Below are 12,079 nucleotides of genomic sequence, written 5' to 3'. Positions count from 1 at the left end.
TAGACTTATAATCAAAGGATGGCTGTTGGAAACGTTAGTACTGCTCTAGTACAGGAAGAATTTAAGACAATTAATTCTCTTTTGTAGTACCTTCCTTAATTTGGAATACCCTTTGCTTTTATGTCATTTTCCTTCACTTTTTTTAGATCTTAAAATAGTTAGCCTTACTCTGATTTTCTTTTTCTAGGCTGGCGCGGTCATTAAGCAGCTTTTATACCTGAAAGACATCTGACAGCTTTGTTTAAATTTCTCCTATTGCGTCTCTCTCACCTGGAACTACTGAAGGTGAAAAATGTACCTTTTACCTTTAGGTGGAAAAAAAAGTGTGATGCCCTCTTGTGGCTGAAGTCAGACATGCACCATTGTTTTTGCTGTCACCCCTAGGTGTAAAAAAAATAACACCTTTTAAATTGCTTGGGCCAGTCAAGTAATAGATAAGATAAGATCACTTTATTTAAATACAATTTTTTTGTATTTGGAATTTGTCATTTCGCATACCCTAACTTGCTCTCCATGAGACACAGACAGGGAGAGAAGCTTGGGGTCAGAGCGCAGGGTCAGCCATTTATACGGTGCCCCTGGAGCAGGTGGGGTTAAGGGCCTTGCTCAGGGGCCCAACAGAGTAGGATTCCTCTGCCGGCCACAGGATATGAACTGTAATAATAATTGCTTGCACTTATATAGCGCTTTTCTGGACACTCCACTCAAAGCGCTTTACAGGTAATGGGGACTCCCCTCCACCACCATCAATGTGTAGCATCCACCTGGATGATGCGACGGCAGCCATAGTGCGCCAGAATGCTCACCACACATCAGCTATCAGTGGGGAGGAGAGGAGAGTAATGAAGCCAATTCATAGATGGGGATTTTTAGGAGGCCATGAGAAATTTGGGAAATGGGAAATTTGGCCAGGACGCCGGGGTTACACCCCTACTCTTTTTGAGAAATGCCATGGGATTTTTAATGACCACAGAGAGTCAGGAACTCAGTTTTACATCTCATCCAAAGGACGGTGCCTGTTTACAGTATAGTGTCCCCGTCACTATACTGGGGCGTTAGGAACTGGCAACCTTTCAGCCACAGGCAGAGATCCTTAGCCGCAGAGCCACCACACAATATGCAGGTGTAAAACACTGTAATACTGTAGATGCTTTTCGACTAGTTGTTAAATAGTTTCTTCATGATTTTGTCATTGTAGATAAAATTATAATTTGAATTCCCAGGCTATTTTTTTTCATTAAGGAAATATAAGACTTCAGCCATCATGACAAAATGGAACAGGACTCGTACTATCCTTAACTTATGGTGAAAATGGTCAAATTATTCTGTTGCAAATATCTGTATAGTTGCAATTCTGTGATTCATAAGTCTTCAAAATTGGTGATGAATGTAGAAATACATTAGGAATGTAGAAATTCATTAGTGATTTTCAAACTGAATTATTGCTGAAGTCTTTAACATTAAGTGTTAAATGGAAAGTTAAAACGTTTTTCACACTAAAGCTATAATGCTTTTATTAGTAAATTCAGTAGATTTACACAATGTGGCGCCATTCTTAATTGTGTGATTCGGTTTGTGCTGAGGCAATCAAAATGCACTGTACAGTATTAAACTCGCTGGGAAAAATAATACGCTTTAACCCAGCCCTCCAGAGGCTATTTCTACCTGGAAAAATGTGTCCTCAAACATCTTGAATTATCTTGGAAAATACAGGAGGTAGAGGCCTGGGTGAGGACTTGAATTGAAGCTGGTAAACCCAAGGTTAGCTTATTGAGCTTAGAAGTAGGGCTGGGCGATATGGCCAAAAACATTATCACGATAAAATTTTCATATCAGTCGATATTGATAATTATCACAATAAATGTCAAATCATTATTTCTTTCAAGTTTAAAGGGAGATTTTTTCTCTTGAGTGAAAATTAAAGAAACCAGACAGTTAATTGGTAAATTAAACAACTCTTTATTTTAAGAACACAATAAACACATGCCAAACAGCAGAAACATTAAACAAATCTGAGTTAGAGAGTATTCAAGTCTTTTTTATGTCAAAATATGCATGGGTAAAATTTACAAAATTAATATCTTAATAGAGAAATTAAATACTGCAGTGTGATAAAACACATGTAGAAGATGGCACAGACAGACTGCAAAATTTAAAGTGCTCTGTTTTATGTCTGATCGTAAAAAGCCAAAATATGTCCAAATTACCGAAGTTGAATGACCTTTTCTGTCGACGATGTAATCGTCCTTCGAGCTGGTCGTTGGCAGCACTACGTTTGCTTCAGTGTCGCTCATTTCTCCACTCTAACTACAATCCTGTCAGCCACCACCGTGTGGGTAAACAACACCACGTTAGCTGCCCGGTCTGCAACACGCACGCGCAGTTGCACAGTATTTTGTGCGCATGCGCAGAGCATACACATATATATCGAACATTTATCGAACTTTTGTTAAAATTATATCGAGGAAAATTATATCATGATAATTATTGTTATCGAATTATCGCCCAGCACTACTTAGAAGATAGAAGAACTGTTGTTTCTGCAAAAACTGGGCGCTAATTGTGAGTGAAATGTTCAGGCAGCGAGCATAGCAGGTGAAGTCATGCTTTTGAGTAACATGATTGGCAACAGACTGAGCAATTTAACATCAGAAAGGCCTGTAGGACTTTCAAGTTGCTAACAGTTTAAAAAGTATCTGATAGTTGTGAAAGAACAATTACACAATTGTTCTTTCACAACTACTGTATGTTCTGAGTGACATGAGTAAGCAATATACTGTAGCTGCAACATTCTTTAGAACTGGATCCCATTGAGGTTATTTTTAGCAGCTAATGCATATTTAGGGGAGTGTAATGATGGTGAGAAGTCACAGGGTGTGCTTTAAGGTCCCTTGCATTAATCCTGCCATCTAAACTTCCAGCTGTAGCAGTGCTACATGGATGAAAACTTAGAAAGCTGTTTTCATCAAAGAAGTGAAGTAAAAATCAAAAGTGAGATATCCATGTTCATAGTGGTGAGAGTTGGCATTTAAGAAAACCTTTGATATCCGTGGGTTTTGTATCCAGTGTTGGAATATGAGTGTTATTTAGGCCTAGTAAATGCTGTCTGATTGCGCAAGAGCTTTTACCTGTGCTCTACTGACTGCAGACTGTCACGTGTCGATAACAGTGTGTCAAAAGCAAAAATGGGTTTTTGTTTCGTAATCCTAAGCTTTGAGATTCTTTAGAGATTTGAATAATTGTCCTTCTTGTAAACAGACAATTTAAGATGTAAAGGTTGTACAAAGTGCTAGACAGACTTCTGGAAAATGCTAGAAACACTGGTCTGGAAAAGTTTTTTGCTTGCAGACTGGGTTCAGCATGCGATACTGTAAAGTTCTCTAACATGTCTCACACTGAGGGTCTAAACCCTCCCTGATATAACAGGCAGACCCTATTTCTTTGTAAGGGGGTGTTTCTGTCACTGTGTTCTTGTTTCACAGAAACATTAATTGTCGTTACATATTTCAAGAAAGTTGGTCTATCTAATCCTGTTGTCCTTTTCCATTCTTTCATAAAATACTTGTACAGGGTTTGCATTCCTATAACTACAAAGATTTATTGCAGAGTTCTGTCCAATAAACAAATGTTTTCAGTTACCATTAAAATGTTTTTGTGTGAACAAAACTAGCGTAGTATCAACTAGGTCAACAAATTATGTATATTAAAAAAAGTAATTTGAACATATTTAGTTTTGGTTACACAGCTTGGTTCTAAAAAGAAGTGTACATCAAATTTAAAATGTAGAGTGTGAGGTTATTCTAATACAGTGGTTCTCAAACTGTGGTACGTGTACCAGGAGTGGTACGCAGAGCGCCTCCAGCTGGTACGCCATATGACCCTGGAACTTTGTTGTGTGCGCTGAAAAATCGGGACGGAGTTTCATATTTTCTATTTTAATACGTGTCGAATACGCAGCCTACGTACTACGATACAGCGCGCGCTAATACTTGAGTGGACACGAGATACTATGTGATTCTACACCACTCTATAGGAATATTTGCTATGAATGTAAGTGATCAATTGTATTTAAAAAAAAAGTTATCTCTAGCAAATAGGGAGGCAGGAGAATGGGTGTGATAGAAATGCGTGCTACGAACGCTTGTAATCATGTGAGCACAGGAAAGCGTGATAGATAACAGAATAATATTTAAGAACTGTTCTAAGTTAATTTGAGAAAAGTTCACTGAGCGTCTCTGTTTCGCACCCATGCTCATGAAATAAAAACGTCTTTTAACTTCTGAGACAGACTCCTCTGACCATATATCCTCTAAACTATTGGCTAGTTAACAAAGCAGCATTTGATATTTCTTCCTGCATGTGTTTCACTCAAATATTGCTTTTATTTTTGTTTTTAAAACTGCATGTGCTTAGTTAGTATACTTCGCAGTACAGTGGCGTCGTGTTTTTTAAAAAAATGCTGTCGCTGCAGATTCTGCAGCAAAGGTAGAGATGTGTCCCGAGTTTTGGGTCAGAATATTTGAAGCCTTTTAGGCCTTTTACTGGTTGCCATTTTCTATTGTATAGAAAACCCAAGTGCTGTATGTTTTTCCAGCCTACAGCCTGCAGATAAACCTTGACAGGAAATTGCCTTGCGTTGCACAGTCTCTGATAAGCAGAACACATCAATTAGTGCTTTGAGCCTGACAAGCCTGACTTCAACCTGAGGCTTGACCTCTAAGTTTAAATGTATTGTTAATACTGTCAAAGTGTGAGTTAAAATCTCATAAAAACAAGACATTGATTAGTGCTGTGCTAAGGTAAATTGTTTTTTGTTGCTTTTGTAAATGTAAGTAATGTAACACAACATCACTTTATTAGCCCTATACAATTTTTTGCATTAGGAATTCGTCTTTTTGCATACCCCAGCTTGCTCACCATGAGACACAGACACACAGACAGGGAGGAAGCCTGGGGTCAGAGCGCAGGGTCAGCTATTGTACAGTGCCCCTGGAGCAGTTGGGGTTAAGGGCCTTGCTCAGAAGCCCAACGAAGTAGGATTCCTCTGCCGGCTGCGGGATTTGAACTGGCAACCTTCCAGCCACAGGGTATATCAGAAATTGGAATTTAATTAATCTAAATTATTTCCTTTGCTGAAAGTCTTTTTTAATTCTATGCATTTCATAGCATTTGCTTTTGCTGGGAGAACAAAGTGGGAGAGATCAAGGTAGACCAAGTCTTCTTTTCTACATGGTCAATAATTTGTTTGTCACCCTTTAACAGAAATAAGTTGCCTTCTGTTTAACTGACAAATTTTGACAATTAAATGAGTTTGTAAGTCAGTATTGCAGGAGGAGCTGAAAAGCTGTTAATTATATGCAGGAAGGCTAACAGAATTTAAGCCACTGTTAATAAAAAAAATAGCAAGCCATTTACAAACCAGTAATCTGCAGTTTGTGCAACATGGAGCATTCTGGAAGAACTGCAACAGCCCAATTCCTATCTGTGGTAACTGGCACAAAATGCAGACTCTGGAAAGAAAAGGTTAATTAATATCTTGGAGAACCAATCAGAGAAGAGAAACCAGGGCTTAAGGGAATGTTCTACACTGGCAGGCTGGGTAGTGAACTGAACCTTTTTATTCTTGAACAGAGAAGAACCGCTAGGAGACGTGAAGCAAGCATTCAGAAGCCCAAACCAGAGGGCACGTGTAGAAAATGTGTGGAAGTGCATTGAAAACTGAAAAAAAGAGGCATTTCTTAACCCAAAGAAATCTGGAACAAGCTACCCAGCTGTGTTGTCGCAGCCGATACCCAAGCGTCTTTCAAGAAAAGGCTGAATGATACACATGCTGGCTACTTCTAACTGTCCCTGGTTTCCCATTCTGTAGTGTGAGGCTTCAGCTCTCTGTGGTCCTGCTTGGGGTAAAGTACGAATGGATGGTGCTCAATGAAAGGTTTTTGTGTTACCTGTGGGTGCTTTTACAGCTATGGATACGAGTGCTTTAGTGTTTCTGCTGTGTTTTTAATTGTGTAACCTAGAAACTATTTTTGCAGAGCTTGGTTAGTAGTGACTTAACCAGTCTGGTAACTGGAGATAATTAGACATCTGTCAGTGTTTTGCAAAATGACTCCTCTTTAATATCTGACTGAATGACTAGAATGATCTTAAATGACGCCTCTTTAATGATAGCCCATGATTTGTTTCTGTTCTGGGGACAGAACATCATTTTTCTGCTTCCACACCCAGAGAAGGCTCCACAGCCTTCTACTACTTCCAACTACTTCAGTCATTTTATCAGTAACACATTTGGCACATAATGATATTGTATGTTTAAAAAAGTGAAGGCAGGTTTGTTTCTTGCAGTAACAAAATACTGAGCTCCGCCCATGTCTTCTTCTTTTTCACGGCCTTAGTCCCAGACTGTCCTGGGGTCAGCTGCTTTGGTTGCTCTTCTCTACTTGTCTCTGTCGGGCACATTTTCCTCACTCACTTCACATACCTCCATATCTTTTCTCACACAATCTATCCATCTCTTTCTAGGCCTGCCTCTTCCCCTTTTACCTTCCACCTCAAATTCCATTACCCTCTTTGTTACTTCCTCAATGTCCCTCCCCATGATATGTCCATACCACCGTAACCTCGCCTCTCGCATTTTCTCAACCACATCCACCACCCTACATCGTCTACGGATTTCGTCATTTCTGATCTTATCCTTCATTGAAATCTGTAGAATCCATCTCAACATCCTCATTTCGGTTCCTCTCATCAAGTTCTCTTCCCTCTTTCCAACTGCCAAGCATTCAGCTCCATATAGTAATACAGGTCTAATCACAGTCTTGTACATTTTGCACTTTAACTTTCTAGGAATTTTCCTGTCACAGATTATTTCAGTTATTTCTCTCCACTTGTTCCATCCAGCTTTCACTCTTTGTTTTACTGCCTCCAGTGTTTCTCCTCCCTTTACCAGTTTTGATCCAAGGTATTTAAAGCCATCAACCTGTTTCAGTTTTCCTCCATTTGTCTCCTCAACATTGGTCATAGTATCTCCTCTTCTCTCCATTACCATTATTTCAGATTTTTCTGCATTCATTTTCAGTCCACCCTTTTCCAGACTCCTCTGCCATTTGAACACTTTCTCCTGTAGTTCTACTTTTGAATCTGCCATCAGTGCCACATCATCAGCAAAGATGAGTTCCCGAGGCACTTCTGTTCTTACCTCCTCTGTCAGTGTGTCAGTAATGTTTATAAAAAGGAAAGGACTTAGTGCTGATCCTTGGTGTACTCCAAATGTGATTTCAAACTCTTTTGTCTCTCCCCGTTGTGTGACCACCTTCGTAGTTGCATCTCTATAGGTTGCTTGAACTAACTTCACCATGCTTTCTGGTACTCCTTTCTTCCTCAAGCACCAATACACCACCTCTCTGGGCACACGGTCATATGCCTTCTCCAAGTCCAGAAAGGCCACATACAGCTTTTTCCCTTTCTCTAGTGTCTTCTCCTGTAACTGTCTCATCAGAAAAATGGCATATGTTGTGCTTTTCCCCACTGAGAATCCACATTGTGAGTTGTGGATCCTGACTATCTTCCTGAGTCTCTTGTCCAGAATGTTTTCCAGGATTTTCAATCCATGTTCCAGAAGTTTTATTCCTCTATAGTTTTTACACTCCATTGGGTCTCCTTTCTCCTTGTAGATGGTAACTATACTGCTTTTTGTCCATTCTTCTGGAATTCTCTCTTCCTTTGCAATATTGTTTAGCAATCTCATCAGCCAATGAATCCCCTCTTCATCGAGGTTCTTAAAGTGTTCTGCTGCTATTCCTGATGGTCCAGTTGCTTTGCCCACTTTCATCTCTTTGGTAGCTTCTGTCACTTCCTTTACTGAAATTTATTGGATTGGTCCACACACTACTACTGCCTCCATTAGGTTCTCCCTCTCATTTTCTACATTTAACAGATTTTTTAAGTACTCCAGCCATCTTTGCTTGATCTGTTCTTCTTTAATCAAGCCTCTGCCTTCTCCATCCTTGAGTACTGCCACCCGGATAATATCTTTTTTCTGTCTCGCTCTTTGTTTAGCAATCTTGTATCCTTTGTTTCAATCTCCTTCCTTTGTTTCAAGTTTCTCATACCATTCTTTCCAGGCTATTCTGCCTCCTCTTGTCTTTCTACAAACCCTGGTAGCAGCCTCTTCTAGGATGTGGCTCATCTCAGTCCACTCTTCTTCAACTGAAGGCTCCTCTGTTTCCTCTGTGTTGTTTTTCATTTCTCTCACCAGCCTGTTGAAATCTACTTTGTTTTCTCTCAGTTTCCACACTTTTGTTCGTGCTGGGTGTTTTCTCTGCTTTATTCTTCGCTCCTTCAATATTGTGATGTCCATCACCAGTAGCTTGTGTTGTCTGGTAACAGCCTCATAGGGCAGGACTTTAGCATCTTGGACTTTCGCTCTATCTATTCTTCTCACTAATATGTAGTCTATTTGGGTATCATGGCCTCCACTCCTGTATGTCACCTTTTGCTCATAATTCTTCGTGAACCCTGTGTTCACTGCAAACAATTCAAGAGCTTGGAGTGTTTCTAGTAGCCTCCCTCCTTCTTCATTTCTCTCTCCTAGCCCTCTCTGACCATGTTCATCTGGATAATCTGGGCATTTCTCTCCTAAATGTGCATTGAAGTCTCCTCCAATTACCACCATTTAATTTCCTGGGATTCTGCTGACCACTTCTTTGAGATCTTCCAAGAAGCTATCCTTTTCCTCCTGTGGTCTTCCTACCTGTGGTGCATATACAGAGATGATATTCCACAACCCGCTCTCAAAAGCCAGCTGTACATTGATACTGTCTGAGTGTCTAACCACCCTCACTATCTTGTCTGTTAGGTCCTTGCACACTATCACACCCACTCCATTCATTTTTGTACTCTTTCCAGCGTATAGAATCTTGTATCCCTCTCCTAGGTGTCTTGAGCTGTTTCCTTTCCACTTGGTTTCTCGCACACACAAGATCTCCACTTTTCTCCTTGCCATAGTTTCAACCAGTTCTCTCCCTCTCCCTGTCATGGTGCCAACTCTCATTGACTTAACATTCCTTCCATGCCCCTTCACCTTGTTTCTTTTCTGTAGCCCCCACTCTACAGTTTTCCCCACAGTAGCATAATTTCCATTAGTACCCTGTTGGGACACAGCACTAATGGCAGCCGTTGTTAACCCGGGCCCCCGACCGATCCGGTATGTGCTTTGTGTTCTTTGCAACCATGGTTTTGGCAAGATGGTTTTACGTCGGATGCCCTTCCTGCCACAACCCTTTTAGTCGCCTCTTACGACAGGCAGGGATACCCAGGAGGTATTCTGATCCCCCTCCTGAGGGATGTGAGCTCCGCTCATGCGATTTTCGAAAAACTATACAATGTGTGGGTAGTGTTTGGTATGTGCTTTGAATTAAAATAGCTATAATAAATGAATACGAATATGTATAAATCTGGAGACCCTGCCAAACCTCTCGACTAGCCTATGAAATAAGCAAACGGACAAAAATTGAAAAGCCTTCTGAATAAGGTTGAAAGTCTGTATTCGAACTTTTGATATTCTTGGGGATAGAATTCCACAGCTTTGGGGCATAACAAGAGAAGGCCTTGTCAGCTATAGTTTGTAAATGAGGGGGACAAAAGGAGACCAGAATCGGACACATGAAGGATGCTGGGTTGGGAGTAGGAAGATAATAAGTCGGACAGGTACTGAGGTGCCAAGCCATGTAAAGCCTTATAGGTGCTTATAGGAGGCCTTATAGGAAATCTGCCTCCATAAGGATTTTTAAGTTGACATGATCCCATAGGAAACCAGTGCAAGGACTCAGTATATCAAATATTGGATATACTGAAGATTGTCATTGTGGATTTATATACACCAGCGAAAAGGGCATTGCTCTAATAAAGTCTTAAAAATATGAATGTGTTGACCGGCTTTCCTGCTACAGAGACAACATAGAATGTAGTCAGGTGATATTTCTGAGATGGAAGAATGATGTTATTGCTATAAACATTATTTTTTATTCAGAAAGTACAGTCCTGTCATTTTGAAGTATATAATTCTTATGTGAATTCTCGTGGTGCAACACATTTTTAAGATTGTGATTAATAGTTTGTGTGTAGTATGTTGACATCTGTTTGTACTGAAAAGTACTGTAAAGCTCTACCTCAAGGCCAGACTGTCAGAACACTTATTTGCCTAAATTTAAATTGTGGATTTATGATTTGTATTTCACAGTCGGAATGATTTATTTAACCAAGAGGTAAAAATGTTTCTTCTTCTAACATTAAGAAGTTAAAAGAACTGCTGAAGAAAGTTGCAAAGAACTCGTATATCATGTTATACTCTGCAATACCCATTAAACTGCGGGGTATTCTTCACTTAAGATTAAGGCATGTTTACCTAGAAATACCATTTGAATTCTCCATTATGTATCTGGGTTACTTTCCTTTTGGTTATTTGGAAGTAAAGTATAGATATATACTAGTAATTCTTCTAGCTGCCAGTAAGAAAACAATCACAAGAAAATGGTTTACTAAAGAACCCCCAACAACAGATCAATGTTGTGAGAATTTATATAAATGGAAAAAATTAAATTCTCTTAGGTTACAGGTGGAGAACTTTAGCAAATACTGGCAAGTCTTGGTAAAATTGAGACCCAATTTTATTCTATGAAAGAAGGGGAAGCAGTCTTTTGTGTGAATTATTTGCATGTGTAACCTCCCATCTAAGCTAGAATAATGTAAATAGTTAACTATAGAAAACCTAATACAATAGTAAAATTAAAGAGGAAAGCAGAAAATGACTTTTTGTGTTCATTCTCCCTTTCATCATATTCTTGCATCTTTCAAAACAAGAAAAAGCCTTGTGTTGTTGTACAATGTCATAATTTATGTATTTTGTTTGCATGCAGGGAAGGAGTCTGATGTATGAGACACAGAGAGCCGTCCAGTTCGTCTCCTCTCATGGAGAAACCCCACTCACCACTCAGCACTATGAGGAGAACCAAGGGTGTCTGCAGTGGTTCTCTTAGGTTTGTGTTTATAATCGTATAAGAAATGACTTAAACTGAATAGGATAAAGAAACTGTTAAGTGCGTCTTCTGTGCCTGAATTTTCTTTAGTTGTGGGATGACAGAATGTGATCAATTAGGAGGGTGATATTATTTTGTCATTTTTTATAATGTGGAAATCTGCTTCCAAAATAATGATTAAGTTCCAAAAAGAACACATGTTGAACTGGTTTTCAGTCTGATAAAAGACCTGCACGTTTTTCTCTACACTTTTCCCTTTATGTTCAGAATACCTTTACAGTGAAGTAAGGTATCTATCAAAAGTAAATCAGTAAACCTGTGTCTCCAGTTGAAGTTTGCTAGTTTTCACTTGATGAGTCCCTAGCAAAGGTGAACCACGTTGTCAGGGTTGTGACCCTTGATGGTGTGCTCCCTAGTGTATTTAGAAACCTTTTGTACCTTTTTAGGCTTTTGATTCTTCACTAACAAGAGGCACTTGAGCAGAAGCAAACCTTTAATGGAGAGCTACCCTAACAACTAAATTAACACTTTGTGTACCGTACCTTAGTGATACAGTTGTTCAAAGTGAATTGTGTACTTAAAATGAAGTATTCTTATACAATAAAATCATACCCATTTTGAAGGAAAAAAAATGGAATTAATGTTTTAAGATCAGAAAAATGCAAAACATAAGAAAGCAGATGTGTGCCTATTTCCCCTTGACTTTCGTCATAAAATCCTAGTAAGGCAGTCCAAATGTTTGTTGTTTCCTGGTCATTGTTAAAATGAACAGAAAATAACAGATTCATATGTATAGTGACAGACAATGACAGCATTTTACAGTATGTATAGACACAATGTTTCAGAGCTGGGTATTCTATAATGGGTACACAATTCCAAAAATGTAGTACACCAGCCTTATGTTCAACATTCATGATATAATTTGTCTCATTGTCCACAATTTTTCTCTTTAGTTTAACACATCCAGAATAAATGTCTGTGATAAGTGGAGCTAGAGATGACTGATAAATGCAAAGAAATTAAAACTGTGTTTAGGACAGGGG

The 12,079-nt window shown here is 39.2% G+C and overlaps 1 protein-coding gene across 2 annotated transcripts in view; it reads left to right on the top strand.

The window, feature by feature from the left end:
• The window catches only part of st3gal5 (ST3 beta-galactoside alpha-2,3-sialyltransferase 5), a 31,367-nt gene that overhangs the window by 10,046 nt on the left and 9,242 nt on the right, over positions 1–12,079 (top strand). For both annotated transcript variants that reach the window (XM_069189681.1, XM_069189682.1), the window contains exon 2: positions 10,917–11,036. In XM_069189681.1, the coding sequence (XP_069045782.1) occupies positions 10,933–11,036 (104 nt within the window). In that variant the 5' untranslated portion in view covers positions 10,917–10,932. The remainder of the gene's footprint in view (positions 1–10,916; positions 11,037–12,079) is intronic.

Source organism: Lepisosteus oculatus, chromosome 1 (genome assembly GCF_040954835.1).
Source record: "Lepisosteus oculatus isolate fLepOcu1 chromosome 1, fLepOcu1.hap2, whole genome shotgun sequence".
NCBI lineage: Eukaryota > Metazoa > Chordata > Actinopteri > Semionotiformes > Lepisosteidae > Lepisosteus > Lepisosteus oculatus.
This window is presented reverse-complemented; position numbering and strand designations above follow the sequence as displayed.